The 24,761-nt window shown below is 48.7% G+C and overlaps 1 protein-coding gene across 2 annotated transcripts; it reads left to right on the forward strand.

Moving 5' to 3' along the window:
* Positions 1-4,409: 4,409 nt before the first annotated feature.
* On the forward strand, positions 4,410-24,051 carry mfsd12b (major facilitator superfamily domain containing 12b). Of its 2 annotated transcripts, none has more exons than XM_006639921.3 (10): positions 4,410-5,173; positions 10,102-10,312; positions 14,629-14,761; positions 14,862-15,053; positions 15,528-15,620; positions 15,732-15,824; positions 16,815-16,985; positions 17,586-17,680; positions 18,027-18,157; positions 21,804-24,051. In XM_006639921.3, the coding sequence occupies exons 1-10, from the start codon at positions 4,909-4,911 to the stop codon at positions 21,872-21,874; spliced, it is 1,455 nt and encodes a 484-aa protein (XP_006639984.1). In that variant the 5' UTR covers positions 4,410-4,908; the 3' UTR covers positions 21,875-24,051. The 2 variants fall into 2 exon arrangements, with proteins under 2 accessions (XP_006639984.1, XP_015221209.1); XM_015365723.2 differs by lacking the exon at positions 21,804-24,051 and adding an exon at positions 18,664-21,796.
* Positions 24,052-24,761: the final 710 nt, after the last annotated feature.

Below are 24,761 nucleotides of genomic sequence, written 5' to 3' on the forward strand. Positions count from 1 at the left end.
TATTACAAACTCCATGGGCGGATTTCGTGTATCGTCAAAGCCAGGAATTTTGTATTGTGCTGTTCCCGAGTTTGGGCATGTGACCTTGTTTTCTTGCTTTAAAAACCTTTAATGTGTAACGGCTGCGTTAGACTTTGACAGGTCTGGCCTTCTAGGAGAGAATGAAGTGGCTGTTTATGGGCTTCCTGGACAGAACAGAACAGTTTCAGGTCATAAGCCGTAAAGCTCAAATCCGCAACCTGTCGAGATTTGAGGTTTGGTTGTGTGATCACTTTCACGCTCTGTATTGAGTCCTCAGTCCAAACATGAAGATGTAGTTCCAGTATTGGTGCTCACTCAGCCATTCGGTTGCTTGTGATTAGCAGTGTGATGTATTTGGCTTCCTGCAGTGTTTTAACTCGGTGAACGCCCATACTTTCCCTGTGTAATGTCTGCTTTTACTGGTCACAGTTGAGCGGTTTCTTTCGAACAGTGGTTCATCTGCACTTGCCCTTCTGGAGATGCAGGACTTCATCTCGCCCTGGAACGAGACTGAGCCACTGAGGTCCCGCTGTGACGTGAACTGAAGGGGGCTGTGAAGGTGAAGACTGTGTACTGGTGTTTCCAGCTCACACTCCTCGCCGTGACTGCACGCTGCCATGTGAACATACCAAGGCCCCACAATGACAGTTCACCAGCTGCTCCTTTCAGGAGGAACTGGCCACGTCCATAGCAGATGCAGGTTAGGTTTTCTGGAGGTCGGCAGCCAGGGTACGAACCTCAGTCAATAGATGCACAGCAAGATTCCTTGAAAGCTAGCAGTACATTTCAGATATATTCATATTTGCACTGTGCTGCACGGCAATCCTATGTCCAAGGGGCAAAGGACGTTGGCTTTTTTCTCCTTCAGTATTTCCTATTGCTCAATCGTCTGCATCAATTTTGTTTTTGACAGTTTTGACCACCACTGAATTAGCGCTGTAATGGCTCCTTGGCCAGTGCTTTTATCTCTTTCTGTTGTACACACTTGGCCCTGTACAGGCAGGGCTCTTGCAAAAGCGTGGTTTCAGTGCGGATGAATATGTGGTTCAAATGGTTGTTGAAAAATTGAAAGTATGTCTGAAAGTTCTGTAGCGCTAACCTCAGCCCTGACATTCATATATGTTACATATTGCTTATACCTTGCTTATTGCACCTCTGGTATTTGCATCCAAAACAATAAGTTTGTGTAGGCTGTGTTACTGAACACTTGTTAAGATTTGCAAGAAATTAAATATACAAAATGCAGTCAAAATAAATAAATGCAGTGTTGCACCCATAAATGCAAATTTCCGCATTAAAGGTGTGTAGGTACGACATTAATTTGATCTTGACCAGATCAGAGTTGATTAGACCCGGTTGCTAAAGAAGACCAATTGTTGCAACAGTTTCACATGCTTTTGTAAACAGACGTACTGCGAGAGGGAGTCTCTCTGGGACGAGAAGGCAATAAAAACATGAACTGACTTTTTTTCTGAAGAGGAAAGAGGAAAGAGTGTCAGGAAGTAACTTGACACACTGAACACACGCCAAAAACTGTAGAATTTGCTGTTTTAACCGAAAAGAAACTCGCCACACATACACACCCCTCGAGTTAACGGACTAACATGACATCTAAGCTTATCTTCGGAAATTGTGGGATAAGTGGATTTTGAAATATTTCATCAAAGGACTACACAATTCACCCCATACATTATGTAAGTATTGCAAGACTGCATGTTGACCCTTGATTAAAGCCATCCCACTGGCATGTAGCTTTTCAGGGATACCCAAGTGGCAGGGCTGGAGATATTGAAAGCCATTCCTTCCCTTTGTCCCTGGATTTGTGCTCCACAGCAGTCTGTTGGTGACCAGCTCATCCCGTTCTGAAGGACAGAGGAGTGCTCAGCGGTGCTTTGAGTTAACTCGTGATTGTTTTAGACCACCCAGGTGTTTCTTGGGCATCGTTAATGAAAGACTCCAGTGCTGTCTGCCAAAACAGATGCTCTCAGCTCCGCGGGTTTATGGAGAGACCATGCAAATGATCAGAAATGGAACTGAAACCGCCGAATAAGAAAAGCAATAAAGTTTTTCATTTCAAAGGAGGAAGAAAACGCATCTGAACAGCACTGCTGTGGAAAGCTGACTCGAGCATTTTGAGAACAGGAAAATGCTGTCAGGAGAGGTACAGTATGTGTTCTCTTTAGAATGGGCTAGAGACCGATTCTTCCAGCCTCATCTCTGAATCCCACTCTGCCAACATTGTCTTAACGACCCAATAAACTTGAAGACCGTCCAAGGCAAGACATTTTAGACATTGATGAGCCCTCCACATTTTTTACACTTTAATCTTTTTTTTTGGTGTTAACAGTGAATGCTTTTGCAAGTTTGATTGGTTTCAAACTGCGTTCTCCCCTTACCTTGATGCTAAGATCAATTTTAAAGTCCAGTTATTGTTCAAGTTGGCTTAGACACAATGCAAGTTCTAGTCTTCAGTAACAGAACACTATTTTACGATTAATATGAACTTCAAACTGCCTCTGCAAAAACGTTTAAACTCATTGACCCTCAGTTTATATTCTACTTTGATCTCCACTTACAATTTGCATATAAAACCAAATACTTGAGCTACCAGCTTCATGCAGTATTATTGTAGGCCTGTGAAGATGAAAACACTTCCACAGGCCTTTTCTGAACAGAATGCCTCCTGTGTGAACAATGCACTTCTACTTTGCATGACCAAGACTTCTCTTTATCTTCTTTTGGGTCCTGTTGTTTTTCCCAACCATGACATTGTAACGTCCTGTAAATGCTTTCGAACTCTGTTTTTGCACAGTGTGAAAGAGCTTTACACCCAGTCAGGCATCACTGCTGTACAGGCGAAACATGCCAAACTCCGGATCCTGATTCATATCATTTTCCTTAGACATCCCCTTTATTTTTACTGGGGCTCATCTTTCAACATGTTTTTTATTATAATTCTTAGGGAGACCCACTAGCACAGTGGCTAGAACTGGGCCTGTGTTCAATACCACACCTGGGGTGCTGTCTGTGTGGAGTTTGCATGTTCGCCCCAGGTTTGCATGGGTTTCCTCCAGGTGCTCTGGTTTCCTGCTACTGTCCTACAGTAGGTTAACTGGCTATTGGGGAAATGGTGTGTGTGTGTCTGTGAGTGCCCAGTGGTGGGCTGGCCTTGCACCCGGTGCTTGCTCTGGCTCCCCTGTGCCCTTATGCTTGACAAAGCTGTTAGAGAACAGCTGGGGGAGTGTTTGTTAATCCAGCTCTAAGTGATTCCTGTTCTGTGACAGTCACAGTTACTGACTAGGTGAAAATGCACACAGACGAGAGCAGGGTGGCACGTAAAACAGCGAGAGGGGGTGAAATGTATGTGAGGTGGGGGGAATGTTATCTTCTGGGGGTTGTATAATGTTGGGGAGGGGGAGGCAAAAAATAATAATTTGGAAATTTGTAAGCAAAATGCTCTCAAAGGCACTGACAGAGTCAATGTGAGGGACTTCGCTATTAGCTACTTAGCGACCTAGACAGACTGAGGCGGAGCGGTGGCTCTGTGGCTCAGGATCTGCGCCGGTTCAAATCCCGCGGCCGGCAGAGGAATCCTCCTCCGTTGGGCCCCTGATCAAGGCCCTTCACCCCAACTGCTCCAGGGGCGCCGTACAATGGCTGACCCTGCGCTCTGACCCCCAGCTTCTCTCCATGTCTGTGTGTCTGTGTCTCCATGGAGAAAAGCTGGGGTATATGAAAAGACGAATTCCTAATGCAAGAAATTGTATAGGGCTAATAAAGAAACATTATTATTATTATTATTGAAAGACTACCAACTAGACGAGGCTGTATTTTTCTTCTCTTTTCAGCAGGAATAAACCTTGACTTGTTCCTTTGCCGCCTACGCGTGCTGACGCAGTCACCTTCTTAAACTACTTCGTTCCTGATCTTTTTCAACTGATCACTCTTCAGTAACTTCTTTTCAGCCCCTAAAACCCTCCTGCAGAATCGTATCTATCATTATAAAAGCTATTTTCCAGAGGAATCGTCCATCTGCTCTTATTTTTTCATTCATCCCTGTTGCATGAGCTCACGCTTCCTTCCCAAAACCCCGAGAATCCCGTTGGCCGAGTCATCGCTGCAATTTACAAAACCCCACGAAATTGACTGACTTTCGTTTTGGAGGAAAAAAAAACCGATCACGTGCAAATTGCCTAAAACTAAAAAACAACGCACCGGCGTTTTTTTTAGGGTACCGCCCCCTTCCCCCCCTCCTTCGGGGCGACCTCAAGCCGCGATTGGTGCTTCCCGTTCCAAGGTCGAAGACGATTGGTCCATCCGGCGGCAGTTCCCTCCCCCCCAGCCCAGCCCCTGGAATGCCGCGGTCTGTGACGTCGCCGGCGGGGCGGGGCAGGATGCGGCAGTACACAGCAAGACATGTGATCGGCTAGTGTTTTTAAACAGGTAGCGGCCGGCCAGGTAAGAGTCGGGGCGAGGAGGCAAAATGAGAACGGGGCTTTCGTGATGCTGCAGGCAGTGCGGTCTCTCTACGCCTGGCGTGGTTTTTTATGTCACTTTTTGTCTCCCCGTTCACCTCCCATCAGTTTAAAGAACCATCTGTTGTCTTTGATGGGCTCCGGGGTCGGCGGTCGGGAATGAGGACTGAGCCGGAGGACAGCGGTCTCGTCCAAAAACCAGCGCGCTCAGATGTTCTTTTTATGTCTTTTTTTTTAAATAACGCAGCTGCTCTCTCTTAAACGCTGGCGTCCGGGGCTTACAGGTTTCCACTGAACACGAGCACGTCAATGAAGACGAGAAACACGCCTCTAGTCCAAGCGAGGGGGTCCTGGTTTTCGTGACTGAAGCTGGACACTTAAAAAAACAAACCACAAAAACAAAAGGGCGATCATGGCTGACGAGCGCTCCATGCCCCTGTGCAGCCGCCTGAGCTACTCGGTCGGGCACTTTCTGAACGACCTGTGCGCCTCCATGTGGTTCACATACCTGCTGGTGTACTACCACTCCGTGCTGGGCTTCCAGAACACCTGCGCCGGCATCCTGCTGCTGGTCGGGCAGATCGCGGACGGGGTCTGCACGCCTCTCATCGGGTACGAGTCGGACCGGACCCCGGGCTGCGGGCGCTACGGCAAGAGGAAGTCCTGGCACCTCGTGGGTAGGTGGAGGGGTCACGCCGCGGGTGTCTCGAGCTGGAAGTGGGGGCTCTGTGGCTCAGGGTCTGCGCCTGTGACTGTGACTGAAAGGTTGCCGGTTCAAATCCCCCAGTTGTCAGAGGAATCCTACCCCATTGCGCCCCTGAGCAAGACCCTTCACCCCAGCTGCCCCAGGGGCGCCGTACAATGGCTGACCCTGCCCTCTGACCCCCAGCTTCTCTCCCTGTCTGTGTGTCCGTGTCTCATGGCGAGCAGGTTGGGGAATGCGAAAAGACGAATTCCTAATGCAAGAAACTGTATAGGGTTAATAAAGTGATCTTAATCTTAAACGTCGGTCTCGCTTCCAGAACTCGGGGGGGAACGGCTTCGCACCGCTTCCTCAAACCGAGGGCTTCGTGCTTTAACGTGCTCCTCTGAGCCAAGGCGAGAACTAAGGTACCCCGCTACCAGTTAGGCATCATAAAGGACATCGTACATCGAGCACTTAAGCTTCTGGGGTGGGAATAGCTGTTTTGGTGGCTGTTGAACTGGCGTGCATGAGCCGCCGCTCCTTGTTCATGTGAAGTAGCTGGACTCCATGTCCGCGCCCGTGTCGCAGGTCGCCGGCCGTCACGTGGTGCTAAACACACACACGTGGCCCAAACTCGTTCGATTGGGCACCCGCTCGAGGTATTGATCAGCTAAGTAAGTCATTCGGTCAGTAATTGGGGGAGCGGCGGGGAATTCCCGTCCCACGTGATCTCTAATGGACGTTGTTTACTCTTTAAAGGCTGATGAGTGAATGGTTATCTGTAAGACCTGGGAGATTGTCTGTATCCCCTCAAACTGAGAGACCCGGACTAGCTGCTCTGTGGCCCTAGAGCAGGGCTTTCAGGCTGTCTCAGGTGAATCATTGTGATGCTTCTAGCCTGTCTCCGAGGTGTGGTCGACAGTACAGCTTGAGGGCAGTGCATGTTCTGAGTGGTCTGAAGCGGGGGCCGCGAGGCTGCGCTGTGGTGAGGATTGCTGCTTCACACTGCCGGAGCCCTGGGCTCAGCTGTGGTTTGTGTTTCCTCCAGGTGCTCGGGTTTCCTCCCACAGTCTAATGACACACTGGTAGGTTCATTCGCTTCTAGGAAAATTGGCCCTGGTGTGTGTGTGTGTCTCGGTCTGCTGAGATTTCGTGGAACTTCTTTAAACTCTTGGAGGAAAATGAAGGGGAACTTGAACCTCCTCTTATTTCTAACCACTCTGCCCAGTTCAGGGTCGGGTGGGAGCTGGGGTCTATCCCAGCAAGCAGTGGGTGCAAGACGGGATACACCCTGGATGGGACACCAGTCATCATGGGGCACAGACACACACACTCTCACACCAGGGCCAGCTTTCCCAGAAGCCAATTAACTTCTCAGTATGTCTTTCAATTGTGGAAGGAGACTGGGGCACCCCAGTTGAAACCCACATGAGCACAGGGAGAACATACAAACTCCATGCAGACAGCACCCCTGAATTGAACCCGGGGCTGTGAGGCGACAATGTTAACCGCTGTGCCATCATGCCACCCGTAAGTTTAACTCCCATCAGTGAGATGAATGCAACTGGCTCAAGAGCTATAAGATCAACATTACGGTTCTGGGTGCTTCACTACAAAAAGAACACTGGCACTTTTGAAAGAGTTTGTAGACGAGCCACCCGAATAGTTCCAGATGTAAAAGAAATGTCATCCAGAGGTTAAAAAGGCAGAGTCTCACAGGAGATATGATGTTGGTATTCAGAATCCTAAAGCACATTGACAATGTCAACCCCATGGAGTGAACTGAGGGGACAACTGGAATTAAGGACTTTTCTACACAAAGGGTGGTGGGTGTCTGGAACAGGTTACACAGCCTCGATGTTGAGGTGGTTTCCCTGGAGAAGCTCAGTAAAGAACTGGATGAGATCCATGGATCAATTAGCTACTAGATGGGCCAAGTGACCTCTTGTTTGTAACCTTCTTACACTGGATTAACAATGTTTCCACTTTCAAAGAAAGAACTGTTTAGGGATTTTCGTGAATGAGCTTTAGATTCCATAAAAATCCTAAACAATATTATTATTGAGTTCCTGCAAGGTGGGTGTCTTTTGACATAGCTTGTTTTTAATCTTGCGGCAGCTACGTAGAGGAGACTAAACGTGCTGTCCGCCATCAGGCAGGGGACAGGTGCATCAGAAAGGGTGTAAAACAGCCCAGAATTATGGCAGGGTGATGAGTCACGGGACTGCAGGGGTGAAGGGTTAGGTGTGGCAGTACGTCACCCGTGTGCGCCGCGTGGTTTGAGCTCCAGACAGCGGATCGAGCCCAGAGCCCACCTACAAATTGTACACGAGTGTCTGGCTCTGTTGCAGCAATAGCAGCTCTAATGTGTGAGCATGATCGCTCTTTAGTTTCCTTGTGCAGAGTGCTCCGCGAGGGCTTTGACAAACCAATGGCAAGCCTGTTTGTAAAAATATACGATTAAGCCACATAAAAGACAGTTTATTTCTTCTGGTCATGCCAGCACAAGCAGAAAATGCCGCAGCACAGAGGGAAGCCCCTGTTCAAGCTGGACTGCCTTGCTCACCGCAGGGGAAGCACAGGAAAAAGGACAGTTAGTGGAAATAGTTCGGGGAGTAGCGGACGTCTGCGGATGGCCGTTGTGCTGCTGAACGAGCTCTGACCAGGCCGAGCTGAGCTCACTCCGTTGACGAGTAAATTGAGTTCCAGTGTGGCTCGCACGAGAGCTGTGAGAGACTGAAAGCTTGCAGGATTGGATTAGTTGGAGTCAAATGATTTATCGGTACTGTCAGTTGAGTTGTGAACTTGCTAACTGAATAAGTCATTGTTGGCCATTTTCTGACTTGTCTGTAAGCCCTTTGTTGTCTGTGAATGGCTCTTTCTTTTGGCTCAGTGCAGCTTGATGTTTCGCTTATGTCTCTTTAATGTTATATCGAAGTGATTCTAAACCAGAAGAGTACACGTTTCCAGGTGTGACATTTTAGAGGGGTGCTCCTGATCATGGTGTGTTTGATGGGGGGAAAATTGCTACAAGGCACAAATAATTGTAAGTGGTCTGGCTTCTCGCCAAAACTACTGTTCCCCCCCCGTTGTAGTCTTTAAATCGAGTCCTGCAATCCTGCTCGGTCTTCACTAGATCGAAGGAAAATAACGCGTCTTTCCCACAGAAGACAAACAAGTCCCCAAACGGGTGGCTCCGCACAGTGAAGTGGAATTCCCCTTGCCGTTGTCCAAGCTGGAAGGCTCTCTGCCTACACTGCCTGGAAACACAGTGCTGTGAGCTGTCAGAGCCCTGAAACAGGAAGAGAAACCTAGTGGCTAGCACATTCTCGACTGTTCTTATAACAGTATCAGGTGTGAAATATAGACTCCCCCCATCCGCTTGCACACAGTTACATGAGCAAAGTGCACGTGATGTAGCATGACGTTAATGTGATTGTTGGACATCATAATTAAGCTTTCTGGGCCTGGGAGCAGGGAAGCATGGTGGCGCATGGGGGGGCCCTGGGTTCAATTCAGGATCTGGGGTGCTGTCTGTGTGGAGTTTGCATGTTCTCCCCTGGTTTGTGTGGGTTTCCTCCCACAGTCCCAAAGTTGAGCAGGTTGGGTTTTGGGAAATTTGGTTCTGGTGAGTGTTAAGCTGCTTGCTTTCTAACCAGCATTTCTGCTGCCCTGAAAAATGCTCTTCAAGGTGCTATGCTAAGAACAGGGAAGAGCATGACTTTCTTCTCTGGTGTGGGTAAACTCCGCACCGTGCCTGGGTGTAAGCTTATCTCTGTGACACACATGATAAAGAGGAACAGGCGGTACAGGAAATTCGCTGTGCTGTGCTGTCTGGAAGGGAGAGCTGTTTAAAAAGGAGCTGATCATTACCGCTCTTGGAGTTTTTATTTATCTCTGAGTACTAGGAGAAGACACATTTTGGAAGTGACCCATGTGGTAGTTTTTTACATAGAAATCCAGTTTCTAATGTATGAAATAAAAAGTGAAACTTGCTAAGCGTGTCTACAGTCAACTGGTATGTTTTGAAAGTCCCCTAAATGTTATGTGAAACCATTTTTTTTTCCCCACAGTATTAATTAAATGGCCATAGTGTGACTTTAGACTGAGGATTTTTAAGATGGAGAGTTTTCCTTTAACGTGCATTGACTTCAATGAGCTCAGCTTCTGTACGCAATGCTCTTAAATACAAGGAACATTCAAGGGAACAGAAAAAGGGAGAGAAAATGGAAAAAACTTTTCTCAAATGTTTAACACAATTTCTAAGCCTCACTACTAAGGATGAATGGATTTATAGAATCCAATTGCATCACCTAAGGTTGCAATTCTGATGATTTAAGTAGACTCATCAACCCTGGTGTATCATTAGTTTCATGAGAGCATTGTGACTGACCCCAGCTTGGCTAAGGAGATCCCAGGGGTCTGTACACACCAACACTCACGATGGCCCTTGAATCAAAGTACAGGGTGCTTTAACCCAGAGTTCTTTCAGAGTTTCTTTTTCAGTCACAAAAACAAAACTCTCCAGGCTTTTGAGTCTGCTCCTTCATCGCTCCCAACACTGTGCACAACATTTCCGTACCAAATGGCAGTAATTAAGCCCTCATAACAAAGTGCATTGCAACCCAGTACTAATAAACCAATTGGCGCCCAGTGAATCTATTTACAGTTCAAAGGAGCCCTTTGTCACGCCCTGGTGGTAGCTTTTAGGGAATAGCATTCTCATGGCCGGACAGAATCTGTTGGAGGCTGAAGGAGCATAAAAGCACATTGTACTTTGAACATGGAGTGATCAAGCCTTCAAAGACTGAAACAACAATTGAAGGCAGTGTTCTGCCTGCTAGGAAATGCATTGCTCTTTTTTTGTTTCGCTAAATGTAACCTTGTTGCTCTTCTTTCTTTTGTCCTCCCTCTCCCCAGGGACAGTGAGTGTGCTGCTGTCATTTCCTTTCATCTTCAACCCCTGCATCGGCTGTGGGCAGGAGACGCCGCAGTGGGTGGGCCTAACCTACTTCATCCCCTTCATCGTCATCTTCCAGTTCGGCTGGGCGGCCACACAGATCTCCCACCTGTCCCTCATCCCCGAGCTGGTCACCAACGACCACGAGAAGGTGGAGCTCACGGCTTACAGGTAACTGGTGTTTCGTCTGGGAAATTAAACATCCTTCAGTGGGGGACCAGCAGTTGTGTTGCATCCCAGTCGCAGAGCTGCTCTGAGGAGTGTGGAGGTTGGCAAGTAACGACAATACCCTCTCCTGTCAGTAGTGTTGAGTTTTGGATCCCAAAGTGCCTTAAATACAGCTAGGGACCCACTTCATCCACCACTGAAGAGCAGCCCCACCTGGCTGACGCACAGCAGCCCTTCTGCACCAGCTGCCCCGCATGGGTTAAGGGAGAACTTCGGGACAGCCAAGCTGCACGAGCTCCGGGTGGAATTTAGCCAGGACACCGGGTTTAACACCTCTGCTCTTTACGGCCAGGAGCACTGGGATTGAGCCCAGAGTGGGATTTATTCAGTTTCTTACTGTAATCCCTGAAGCGAATCTTGGAAAAAGATGCATCACAAAATAATACTGCCATTTAGAAATTAAATACCCCAAATAACTAACCATCGAAGGCGTTCATTATACGATTTAAGATCTGAATTGAACAGTCAGAGGAAAAGAGTCTGGGAGCCAGTTTTGATTTAAACCGTTTAACTCACTTGTTTGATAAAGCGATAAAGCAGAATTAGTGCTGCAAAAGCACCTCCTGATACTCCTACACAGCCCTGTTTCTGGGATTGATCCTTTCACGTGGATGATAATACTAGGAGGACAGCCTACAGTTCCTAGTTTGAGGATCTAAGCACTTTCCAATGGTTGACGCAGCACATGACCTGAAAATTCATGACCACTGTGTTCTCCACACCCGGATCCCAGTGTCTCTGAGGGGAAAATGTTACAATGAAAAGATTGCTGACATGTTCTATGCAGAATAAACCTGAAGACCCCATTGGGTACATTACGCTTTGTTGTAACCCTTCTTCTCTACTTACAGCCTTCTTCTAGTAGTTTTAGGATCTCGGCTGATTTGAATTAACAGTTTGCTGGGATGAGCAATCCAGACCCCGAGAGCCATCCCTCTCTGCATTGCTGTTTGTTAACAGTTGGGCTTTAGCATTCAGAAATAACTCTCTATACTGAGTTATAGTCATATACTCTAGCTGTTTTAGCACCTTGTGCTTTGCCTGCCTCATATTCTAGCCAGTTTTCCCAAAGGCAGGCACTAAAGCTGCAAGACCACAATAGCTTCTTTGATTCCACGAACAGATCTCCAAAGGAGAGACTTGTGCTCGATGTGCAGTGTTCTGACCCTGCCTGCGGCCCGGAGGTCGCGGGCGTGCGGCTCTCTGAGGGGTTGGGCAGTTGGCCAAGGCATGCTCGGCTCGCTGCGTTCCTGATCGCACGTTGCGCCGAGACGCATTTCTGGTTCTGGAACAGGTTTTGTACCTGCAGTCGCAGATCAGCCGGGCAGGCTTGTGTAACTGTGCTGACATAATAGCGATGCATGTTTGCACTATATTATTGGTTAGAGCTCCGCTTCAAAGTGGTCAAAGTGAGGGCGTGGTCTTGAGCACACAGCCACTCTGATCGCCGAAGGAGCTCTTGTTTGCTCGCAGTTGTTACCTTCTGCCTGATCTGTCTTTCTTCACAAAGCAAGATGGGGATTCCTCAGTCTAGTCCGGGTGATGAGATGTCAGTTTATTTAGATGGATATAAAAGCTAGCTGAAACTTGCCCACTAACCACTCTCCAATCCGCTCTGCTACATGATCTGTAGCAGACTTGGCTCCGTTCTTCCTGCATCCACGTTCATATCCAGGCTGGGGAAGCATCCTTTCTGAAATGCGATCCTATCCAGCTCATCTGCTCTTTGGTTTTCGTGAGTATTCTTGGAGGATGCTCCCGGAGGGGCTGTGCTCAACCTGGGGAATTTTCCTTCTGGAATTCAGGGGGAAATTCCAGGGGCCGCGCTGACGGTGACTTCCTGTCCACGCCAGTTGGCTGATAAGGTCAGAATCTTCCCAGATGTGTCTGCCTCCCCCAGCTTCCTGTACAGTGAACCTGGCATTCGACTGTGGTGAAAATCATAGTATAAGTGTCAAAACAGAAGTGAAACTGCCCCCAGATGTCAGATGTGTTTTTGTTCAGCGAGTGATTTCAGCTCTGCAGCTCGTGTGAATGTTGTGCACATCATTTTGCACCCTCCTCCATCAGCAGCAGCAGATATTGGTCCCCACGAGGCAATAAAAATAAAGCGTACTGTGTTACACAAGGATGGCACTGCACAGCAGTTAAACCTTTTCACCCGCCTTGTGTTCTCCAGGGAAAACTCTGTTGTGTCATTGTGTATCAAGGGGATTGTTCCTCAGAGTGTTGCCAACTGGGCTACAAAACTGTTGCTTCTAACGCAGCAGGGGGTCTTGGGCAGTGCTCAAGCCCTGTTGGAAATGAGGGCGTAACACGGGCACAGAGTAGCTGGGCTGTCCAGGCTGTGTAGAAGTGCTCATACAGCTGTGTTTGGGTTTCCACAATCTTCCATCCCCTCTCTGAGCCATCGTGGGCCGTGGGATGAACCTGACCAGATTTCTCAAACTAGTACTCTGCCTGGTGAGGTTGGACCACTCTTAGGCCTGATGGTTTAGGCTGCTGGAGGCCAGGGGCCTCAGAGGCCAGGTCTTAGTGTTTTTTATTGCAGAGGGGTGTTTCAGGATGCTTTCCTGATCCCAAGATCACTGTGGTTCATGCTTGAAGAATTACTTACTGAGAAGAGGAGAGATTTTAATGTTTTCCCGCCTTGCCGTACTCGGTGAAAACTATTTAGATCCTGACCGTTCTCTTACTTGAGAAATTCTGCTTCCTTAAAGGAAACGTGTCAGTCCTTTTCAGTTTCACTCTTCTGATACTTGAAAAAAGTATTTAGTACCTGTGATCCTGATTTGTATGGTGCCCCCTAAGCAGTGAAAAGCGCTGGCAAACAAAATGGTGGTGGGAAATGTATCTTATCACTAGATATTGTTGTGATTCGTATTATACAGAACATCTTGTGCTAAATGTGCATATTTTGTCAATAGCAGAAGTTCAAAGTGATGTGCGATGCTACAGAGAAAGAATTGCAAAACCACGAACTTGAGCTCTTCCTAGAAGTACATACTTATAACTGTACAGTACCACGTCACACACCCGGCTGCCCGTGTCTGCTCTTCATCACCACAAAAAGGACTTGGAGAAATTTCTGGGAAAAAAATTAAAGGCTCGAGAGAAGGCACCAAAAAGGCTTTCTGAGAATGACGAGAATTGTTTTTTCTAAACGGCGTTAATGTGCTTGACTATGTGTATTCTGGTTTTAAAAGAGTGCAGATCGGTGTTGGTCAAGGGCATTGCCAATATGTTGTATTTCTTTGGCATTTTCTTAAAAACATTTGATGGATTACAATTGCATTGTTTCATTTATTGAAGCAATTTAACTGCTTTGCACCCTACTGGTCTTCAGAACTAGGTGATTCGTGGTAACCAGTAAGACCAACGGTACCCCTGCAGACGACCAGTGTCAAATACTGTTTGCTGAATGTCTGTCTGCTTCTGCAAACCAGCTCTTTCCATTCATGCATTGACTTGGAGTGACAAAAGAGAGCTTTAAAAATTTAAAGCTTTTCACTTAAGTATAACCTTTACTGCAACACTTATGCACATCATTGTACAATTTGCATATTAACCGGCCAGATAAGTATGTTACATTGTTTGCCTGCCTTAGTGATACAGAAATGTGCCTCTAGGCTTTTTCTGGGAAGCCCGGTGTTGAAGAAGATAAGCTTTTATCTTTTTTTGTCTTTTATCTTATCTTTTATCTTTTGTTGATAAAGATTGCTTTGTTCTGAACTTTGTATAGTAGTAACTATTCATTCGTCGGCCAGCTCCTGATCTCATGGGCCTTCCCTGAACAAAGGCACATGACTCTGGGCTTTTGGAGAATTAGACCTGTCCAGTACCCTCTTGGTTGTGTGTGAACTAGAAACAATATATAAACCAGTGCAGGCAGTACTAACTAACGATGTATTGACTGTCGGGGGAGCTGGTGAAGTTGAGGCCTTTGATCCAGTGGTGGTACAGACTGTACCTTGGGGGCACTGTTTTTCCAGCAATGTATTCACAGTTAATACATGGGTAAATGACTGGGACAGCGGCACGTTCTTTGATTTGATTTTTCTCTCTGTTCTCTCCTCTAGTTAATTAACTAGAGGAGGGAACAGAGAGAAAATGAAAGATGGGGTGACAGAAAATGATGGCGCCTCGTGTGAAACGTGGCTGGCCGGCTGGCTACACCCCACGAGGCCGTGCTGGCGACGCGAGCACACCTGAGTGAGGTGGTGCGGTCTCTTCAGCCCCGCCTCTGCCCGACCCTGCAGGTACGCCTTCACCGTCATCGCCAACATCACTGTGTACGCCGTCGCCTGGCTGCTGTTCAAGTTCCAGGCCGGGCAGGTGGACGACCCGGCGATGACCGACAGCCTGGGCTGGCAGGACGTCTCCGTCTTCAGGGTGAGTCTCGGCGGGGGGCGGGGGGGAGGAGCGCGCGCTCTGGCGGGCTGGGCACGTCCCCTAACGGAAAGCGGGTTCTTTCTCTCCTCCTCGCGGGCAGAACCTGGCCCTGATCGTGGTCGGGCTCGGGGCCGTGTTTTCTCTGCTGTTCCACGTGGGCACGAAGGAGAAGGGGCTGGTGCTGCCGAAGCCGGCCGACGAGGATGGGGAGCGCCAGCCGGTGCTGCAGCGGGCGCCCCCCCATTCCCTGATGCAGTGGAAACACTGGCTGAAGGAGCCTGCCTTCTACCAGGTGAGGGGCCTCTCTCTGAGTGCAGCCTCTTCACCCAGGACAGGACCCGCGGGGAGCTGGCGCCTATCCCAGCAAGCAAGGGGCGCGAGGCAGGGTGCGCCCTGGACAGGACACACACTCAAAGACGCACTGGCTCCTGGACCAGTCTTCCCAGAAACCAGTTCACCCACCAGCATGTCTGAATTGGAGATAAATGCATGCAAACACTGGGGGAACATTCAAACTCTGGCTATTCATCCTCCACTAGTTCCACGTTTTACTTCCCTTAAACTCTCATTCCTTCCTAGTCTGCTTTTCTGAAATTGTAAATGTGACTTTGACTCGGTGCAGTTGCGCAGAACACCCACATGCAGTACACAACAGATCCCCAGTGGTTCTCTCATCCACCTCCGCCTGGCGCTGGTGGGATTTCTGTGTTATGCAAGTGTGTGTAGGGTCAGTGGGCGATGTAAAGCTGGTATTCTTGGTTCCTAGGTGGCTATGCTGTACATGTGCACCAGACTGATTGTGAACATGTCTCAGACCTACATCTCCATGTACCTGACTAACTCCCTCATGCTCCCCAAGGTAAGATCCCCCTTTGAGACTCTCGAGGTCGTTGGCGGACATGTTTGCGCGGCCTGCTGCGTTTATCAGAACCGCACTTGAATCCAGACTGATCTTCCTCTCCTCCTGCAGAACTACATCGCCACGATCCCTCTGGTGATGTACGTCAGTGGATTCGTCTCCTCTTTATTCATGAAGCCAGTCAGCAGGCTGATTGGTAGATATGTGAGTATTTTTCTGTGAGCATCACCAGTGTTGTGAGGATTTGTTCCTGGAGAGGTGTGTGTGTAGAGCACCTCACGTCTGGTTCACCTGATGCTGTTTTCTAGGAGCAGAGCCCGACTGCCCCTGGGGTAGTCCTCATCATGCCCTTGTTCACACTGTGTTGTCTGAACAAGAGGTCAATGACCCACGTTGTTCTGCGATCGTATTGCAGAGACGCTTGGTCACGTGACTTGTTGACGCTATCTACTTATCTGAACCCGATGCCTTATAAGTGGCAGAAACAGACATCAGAAGCCTGCCACACATGAGAGATGAAGTAAAACTGTAAAAGCATGCCTGTTTCTGACAATCCACTAGGTTAGTCTGAATGTTTATTTGTTAATGACAACAAGTGCGGTGTCTGGTTTTCAATGCACAGGTGATTAAATTTATCTCTGAAATTAAATTTCTTTATATTTTTGTGTTGGAATGGAGTTTTAGCAGATGTGATGAGTTGCCTTTGTAGAGCCAGGCTTGCCCTGCATCAGGAGCTGGGGAGACTGAGCTCACGGTGACCTGTTAGCTTATCACAGGGAGCAGGATGGGCCTGTGGACAGGTGCTGGGCGGCACTGAGGAATTATTCAAAGGGCAGATGTCGATTTCACATGCTATAGCTCCTCTGTGTGAAGAACCTCTGTCTCCTGCCTTTGAATAAAGAGCTCGTACTGTACATGCTGTCTGCACACTGTACCTTCTGCAGCGAGGAGTGAAGTCCATTAAGCTCCTTTCTCCTAGCTGTAAAAGGTTTCAGTGTTCTTAATCATTTGCCAGTGTTTCTCCAAATCAAAACTTCTGTATACAATTTGTCCAAGCTCCTGAAAGGCTTAATCTTTACTCGACGAATGTGCGGCCCCAACCCAGATGTCCTCCGCGTTTTTATTGACCATCGCCTGAATGGTTTTATGTCCATGCAAGTCTGGACGGCTGCCCTCTCTTTCGCCTCCTGCTAGATGACCTATTTTGTGGGCCTCCTGCTGATCCTGGCCTTCGCCTACTGGGTGATGGTGGACGTGAAGATGGGCAAGGCGGTGTATGGTGCCGCGGTGCTGCTGGGCGCCGGCTCTGCCACCATCCTGGTGATGTCGCTCTCCATGACCGCCGACCTCATCGGGAACCAGACGGTGAGCCTGCCTCTCGCCAGCCCGCGGGAGGGCTCCGGCACCGGGCTCGTGAGCGATCTGCCGCATGATACCGTCTAAATCCTTTCAGGCGGTGAACCCAGTTATCCGACGTGGGTCTTTCTAACTTACCTTTTTAAAGGTGTCGGCAGTAGTGAATTTGGAGCAGATGCAGGATCTGTTCGCTCCTCTGCAAGCAGTGTTTTGTGTCTGAATCGTGTGAGGAGGGCTGAACGTGTTTTAGATTCTCAAAAGGGGGACGCTAACCAAAACCCTGACCTGTGTCGGATGGGGGTCCCTCGGATCTATGGCCTTTAGTGACGTATAAAGCTCTGTGTGAACTTTGAACCAGTTCCCTTAGCTCCCTCAGCAGGATGATCCCTGTAGCCCAGGCTGTCCAGCCCTGGTTCTGCTGGGTCTGTGTTTGCGGTACCTGCAGAACTGGGAGAAGCTGTGTGATCCGATCGCTCTAACGAGTCTTGAGCCGGTGTTCGGGTCAGGTGAAGGGAGTTGTGGCGCGGCCCTCTGGGACCGTGTCCGGCGGCCCGAGCCGAGGCGTCTGTCCGTCCGTCCTCACGTGTGCCCCGCTCTCGTTTTTCCCAGCAAAGCGGGGCTTTCGTGTACGGAGCGATGAGCTTCACCGACAAGGTGGCCAACGGAGTGGGCGTCGTCATCATCCAGAGCCTCCATCCCTGCCAGTAAGTGTGCCCTCGCTTTCTACCCCTTTGAGAGAGCGCGGGGCGGGGCGGGGCTCCAGGAGGCCCAGGGTTTGCACAACCCTTTGAAGGGACAGGAAATGTAAAGATCTGTGCATCATGTTGATCATGCATGACATTGGAGCCTGCTCGGCAGTGTGCTTTGTCAAGGGGCGGCGAAGCTCTTCTCAAGCCTAAAGCACTTGCAGGCGGTAAGCAAAGATCAGCAGCTTCATGAGGCTGTTCCTCAAATAGCCGAGACTGCAGGGGGATGCTTTTGCTGCCTGCTGTACCACTTCTTTCTCTCCGCTGCGAGCGGGGCTCAACCTGCCTCTTGTCTCCGCTGCAGCACACAGATCTGCTGCCCCGCCTGCGTCTGGTTCTACCACCACATCATGGTGATCGTCACCGGGGGAGTGGCCTTCGTGGCGGCTCTGTCCCTGTGCTCCATCCTCATCTGGCCAATCAAGATCCGAATCAGTAAGTACCGCCTCCCAGCTCTGTGCAAACCGTCCAATCGCCGCGGGGCGGGGTTCCTCTGCGGACCCAATGGGTGTGATGGGCCAGATTGCCTCTCCCTCTCATGTACCTCTGTCCCCGTGGGTGCCTGTCAGAGCTGTGGTTGGGTGGGAGAGACCTGATGAAGGCGGAGAAAGGCCTCGTTGGGTGTGTCGGCTCTTCTGCAAACCGCCAGTTTGAACGATAGATTTCCGTGCTTTTAAAAAGCATCGTGCCTCCACCGTCGACCGTGGTGTTTCAGAATAGGTGTTGGATTCTAGAGAACTGGATTGTGTGATCTGTATGTTTTATCCTGCACTAAGTATTCAACATGCCATATTGTGTTTCACTGGTGCTCTTGCAGTGTGAGAGCTTTGGAGTGCTCTTTGAGGGACTGCTGGCTGGAGCAGCTCTGAGTACAGCAATGCTGTGCCTCTCCATGTATGATGTCATTCTCTCCCTGATGTCACACCCTGTTTGTGTTTCAGGAACCAAGGAAGAACAGATAAACTAGAATTCCAAACATTAAGAGCACTTCTCTGTAGAGAAGAAACAGACCCCGACAACCTACCATCACAGTAGATCTTATTTTGTCATGTATTAACCACGTTTCACTAATGCACATCATGATATCAATCAGATACATAGAAATTAACATTAATACATTTAATTGTCAGTCCTTATTACATAACTTTACAGTTTCTTAACGATTTGCTAATTGTAAATGTATTTAATAATACAAATGTTAAACAGGATAATACCTATTTGGGTCATACACATGACAATGTGAAATTCTTAATGATTCATAATCATAAAAATCATTTTTTAAAAGAAAAACCTCCTCAATTAATGAGAAAATTCAAATAGAAAGTATCTTATTTAGCATTAAAAAACCAATCCTTTTTGATTTGCCATTTTTAATTATGGCACGTTTTTCCACTTGCCATTCTCTCTGTCCCACAGCGCCACTTAGTGGCCCGGGGTTGAACTGCAACACCGAGTAAGCGGCTGCTGCAGTAACTATGCCGGCAGAAACGGACACTTTTACAGCCTTAAAGGAGTCTGCCCGTCTACATCAACAAGAGCTCCCCAAAAAAGCAACATTTTTTATTTAAAGTTAATATACAGTGCAAGAAACTGAAATGGGACTTAAAGAATTTGGCTCAACAGCCAAAACACAGAATACAGGATCCAACTACAGACAGATAAGCAATTCTGCAACAAGTCAATGAACTGTCTGTACGGACTCTTGGATCAGCCTCCTGAAAAATGTTGTCCGTTCACCACCCCTTCTGAACTTTCAAAAAAGCCTGGTTTAGGGGGACCAACACTTTCATCGAGTGACTATAGAATCTTATCCCTGTAAACTGGCTGTAAAGTTTATATTTAATTGACCATACTTTGATGGGTTGATTTATTTGAATCGATTTTTAAATTGGCCATTAAAATGAAACCTTGTGAACAAACGTTTTGAGCTCTGCTTTCCACCAGTCCTGCTGCTGTGCACGGGAGTTTTCTTGTGACGGACCGGTCATTTGGTGCCTAAAAGCTGTAACGGCGCACAGCTCTGAAGTCTGCACGCATCTTTCTTGAGCAGCCTCCACAGGCACAGTGGTCGGGTCCTCGACCCAGTTCTGGGCGGGATTTTGGAGCAAGTCCGATCACAGCTAGGGATTTGGAAGGCTGTGCAGCAGCGCTCCAGGTTGTCTCCTGTGAAGTGCAGCTGGCGCAGGCTGTTCTCTGGGCCGGTGTGTGTGCGTTGTGCCAAATCTCCCGCGTCCTGTTTCTCGGTGCCAGCTGGGGCAAGGAGCAGCAGAGCCGCTGGAGCTCAGGCCCTCGACAGGAGGCTCCAGTGATGTTCAACTGCAAAAACTGAGCTCTTTTTTTCTGTCACTTTAAGATCGGGTGGGTATGCTTTCGGGTATACCCACCCGACCTGATGTTGCCAGCCGTGTTGCTGTGGGACGCCCCCGTCCCCACGGGGGGGGAGAGCCAGGAAGTGCTGCAGAGGCCTCCTGATCCGCCCGCCCACTGAGCTGAGACCTGAGGGGCAGGGCTGTCCGGAGGAGGGGGCGTCCTTCCTGAGCACAGGGGTTGCAGGGTTGCCAGCAGCTGAGAGAGCCCTGTGTGGCTGATGCCAGCCCTAGCCCTGGCAGCGCTGTGCCAGCTGTGCTGACTCGTGGGTCCTGGATACAGTCGGCAAGTGACGCGGCTCGAACCTGCGGCGCCTGGGTCACCGAGCCGCTCCGCAGCCCGGGCTCGGCTCTCAGTAGGGCTCCCATGGTTGTGTTCCTGTGGCTCCCAGAGCACTCTGACCTGCTGCTTGGCATGTACATCTACTAGGCTACAGCAGGGAGCCTTGCGCTGTAATGGCAGCCTACAGGACGAGCCTCTCTGAGGTGACGTGCAGCTGTTAACAGTCCTGGCCTGAGTGAGTTAAGCCCTAAAAGCCTTCTGTCACTTCCTGACTGCATCTGTGTGGGTTAAGGATTTCAAAGAGCCGGTATTCAACCTGTCTGGCTTCCTTTAATAGGATATAGAGAGCAGTTTTATGCCGTATTAATGAAAGCCTTGAATGGAGAGTTCCTCCCGTCGCTGTCTTCATGCAAGCACATGGCTGGGACTCCACCGCTCTGCCGGTTCTGACAAACTTATTCCCAACAAGGTGTACACTCACACAGGGTAGCTCATCCTGCACTACAAAGGGTTTCCTCAGCACTAGATATTCACCATCTTCGCTTTTTCTGCCTACTTTTCTTTAAAACCTGCAGAATGTACAATAAGAACAAATATCCATGTCCAGACTGTCCTGCAACAGTGTCTCAGGAATAGGCAAAAAGAAGTTCTCATTCCAAAATACGCAAACTAATCAAATCAAGTTTTCCGCTTGCCAGAATGGCGAATCGGACCACACGTGTGTAGAACAGTTGATGACGTGGGTAAGTAACTTGCTTTTGTACAGGGGGTGTTTCCCCCAGGGCCACTGAAGTAAAGTGGGAGCTGGCTGGTGTCGCCGAGTCGGCTCCCTTTCAGATTCCAGCACTGTCTCCTGGTGGGCTTCAAGCCTGTTTAAAGTAAAACCCCGAGGAGAGTTCCTGACCGCGGGTCTGTTGAAGTTTCTTTGCATCTTTCCTGATGAAACCTTGTAGAGTAGCTACACTGGTGTGTCACACCATTGACGCGAGCTGTGGGGCTGGAACTGAATGAGATTCGAGGGTCTTAGTGAGCAGACGGTACTAGAGGCTGACTTGTGTTTTGTTAACCATCGAATGTGGGATTTCTTGCAGACCCGTTCTTTGTTGCTTCTGCTCCGCCGCTGTATCGGTGTCACCTGTTGCTCTCCGCCCAGGAGCGGGATGCCGGCCAGAGCTGGGCAGGTGTAGGCGTCGCCCCTCGTCGCCAGCCACCTCCCGCTGGGCTGGGAGATGATAAATCACCAAGGAAATATGAATGAGCTTTGGAAAAATTCTGGATTTTCAGACAATTGTTTTGGTTTTCTGTGTTGGCCCAATGCCCTGGTGCTTAGCGGTGCTCTGCTCTGGCACAACTTCCTCCCCCCGGGGGGGGTGTTGGCGTCGGGTTCTGCCCACGACCACTAACCCCCCCCATCCTCCGTGTGCCCGCGCAGGTCTGTCCACGATCACTGGCCTGATGGGGACGGACAGCGAGGACGTCGGGGGCACCCAGGTCGTCAACTGAGGCCGCGGCTCTGTGGCGGTGGGAGCTTCTCTCTGTTCTGTTCACCCGGTGCGGTCCTCCCCTCCCTCCCTCTCTCCCGCGGGACTGCCGCAGGATCTCCACAGAAAGAGGAGCGCTGCCTGCTGCTCTTGCACTGTTGGGATCCTGCACCCCTCACTACACAGCAGTGGCTCCTCGGTCACGTCTGCACCTTACGAGGGAGACCTGCCCTGAATTCCTCTGCAGTCCTTTCCGTTCTGTCCTGCAGGGAAGAAGAGGGGGGGTGAACTGGGGAGGGGAGGGGGGTTCACATGGCTGTTCGCTGTGTGGAAGCCAGAAACACTATCGATTTGCAATAAAAGAAAGGAAAGAGAATAGCAGCCCAATCTAGATCTCCGAGACTGGGCTGAGAGAGGCAGGCCACTGACTGACCTCTGGCTCCATGTGCAGAAAAGGCCAGTTTGGAGTGGAGCTGGCAGCTGCTTTAATGGCAGGAAGTCAGAGACTCCAGTCAAGAGGCACAGAATTGCCTCTAGTTCAGTTTATCAGCCTTCAGAATTTCCCGATCTCTGCGTCAGTACCTCTCTGAAAACTTAACAGTGAGTCAAGACATCAGTCTTCACATTCACTGCTAAGGGACCAAAGAAATTAGATGGGAAGATCTCCAGCCTGCCCAGTCGGGCCAGAGCAGGACCATGTTGTTCCTGTGTGAAACAGGTTGTCATTGAATGACTTGTCTTTAATACCTTGTTTTGTTACAGTATCTGAAACTATAGCTTTTGATGTAACCTTGTTGGGGGAAGATTGAACTTTCATATGCCTAACTTTTGTGTTTTCTGATTGGTATGATGAAGAATCATAATCATACGCGCTTTTGAAACTAACACATAAGTTTAAAAGTATTTTTTTGCACTGTACTCTGCATTATGTTCTAATCTTATGCCGCAAAATAGTTTAAAATGCTATTTACTGTTCTGTCTTTAGTTCTTATATCCAATACATTGGAAGTGAAACATCTTGTTTTAGATCTGTGTATTCAAGAATGCACAAAGTGTGCAGGAATCCTGTCTTTCCTCCTAAGTGGTCTTCTTTTAAGGAGGAGGAATGCAGTCTTGGTGCTGGCACGTGCTCGCTGCCTCCTTTACACAGCTGTCACGGATCTGAGGTCCCTGCTTCCCCAGGGAACCCATCTTGGCTTAGTGATTTCCAGGATATTCTGATCCGAATGTAAAAATGGGAAACATTGACTTCTGGCCAGGCAGGGCAATAAAAGGACACCTATTCTTCAAGGAGAATTTAGCAAAAAACAATGCAATAGTGAAGTTCAGAATAAGAGATGGTTTTGCACCTGTGTGAAAGATTTGAATGTCCCGTTATTCTGCTGATCGGTTTCAGTAACTTGTTTCTCTTCTGGTCGCTGTGAAGCATGGTGGAGGAGTACTTTCTTGTGAGCAGACTAGGCTGGGCTGCTGCTTTTAGAAATGCCTTTCCTCTCTCTGGAAAAAAGCCCTCTGGACAAATGGGTCCCTCCAGCAGGTTCCCCTGGTTTCTCTAGTAACTGCAGTAACCAGAGCTTCACTGTCGTCCAGTCTTTTTCAGCACTGATTGCAGCCAGCAAGAAAACAGAGATGTTAAACTAAAGTAAGAGCCCACGTTTTTCATGTTCCATGTAACCGTTTGGAAGAGTCTTGTTTCGAATCAGATTCCCTCTTAGAAACGGAAATCAATTGGAACTCGTCACTTTAATAGCTGCTCAAGACATACAATCATGGAAACATTCTTTATAGTTAGGAAAGAATTGAGACCCCTTCATCATAGTGGACTATGTTATTGTCATAAGGTGTCCATGAGAGGGAACCAAATTTTATGCTATTATGGGTCAACGAGAAAGGTGTGTGTGTGCCTTTCAGTTTTACCAGAGATCTGAAAGAAAGTACAGAAAAGGAGACATTTCTCAGGAAGAAAAATTCTTCTGAAGAAAATGTGATCATTTAGTTGCAGGGGGGTTGTTCAGTTTTAAAAGCATGATCCAGGGAGTTTTCACTAAAAATGGGTGTCGGTGTTCTGAATTTCCTGTCTGTTCCTACTTGGCTAATTTCAGTCACTTTAAGGGGTTGAAAAATGTATGTAAAATAAGTGATTTGTTTTCCATCACTGTGATCTTTAAGATGTTCATTAAAAACTGTTTGCGGCTAGCACCTGGTGTTTTTCTGGGGTGTTCGGAGGGGGGGTGCTGAACGAATGTGTGAAGGTATGGTGTCCTCGTGCCTGATCAGATGTGTGCGATAGTGAGAGAGGCACTTGGAACAAGACAAAGGCTCGTGGAAGGGGATGGGGGAGGAAGAGGTGGTGGGTTTGAAGATGAAGCAGAAAGTGTGAGAATCCCAGGGCGTTGCGCTTGTAAGCCGCCTGCTTTGGCATCTCCCACAGCAGTGCAAAACACACAAGCAAAACAGAAAATCCCAGCCGCCCTGTGTGATGAATTGAAATGGATAGTGGGGACACCAGATTGAGCTACGTTCATCGAGTAGTTCTGTTGCAGACTGTGAAGGTTCAGAAGCTGCCAGTAGGAAAGTAGCAACACGTTTACTGCTTATTTGTCGTTCAAGCCGTTTCAGTGAGGGCCCGTTGAGCTTTTGTGATGTCTTTTTAAATAAAAAAAAAAAACCCCAAAAGCATCACTGCTTTGAATCTGCCCTGCTGTTTGAAGATTATCGTTAAAACCTGATATCTCTGTGAGCGGGAGAGGTGCCCGGCTGTGGTCTGCTGCGAGGAGTGCTGACCGTCGCAGGCTACGCTGCTGTGATGAAGGGGGACGAATAAACTGCATGTTGCCTTGTCCCATTCTACACAGTCGGGGAGTAAATTGAAAAATTACCAAAGTCCTTTAATTATTCTGCCCCAAAAC

This window comes from Lepisosteus oculatus, chromosome 29 (assembly GCF_040954835.1).
Source record: "Lepisosteus oculatus isolate fLepOcu1 chromosome 29, fLepOcu1.hap2, whole genome shotgun sequence".
Lineage (NCBI taxonomy): Eukaryota > Metazoa > Chordata > Actinopteri > Semionotiformes > Lepisosteidae > Lepisosteus > Lepisosteus oculatus.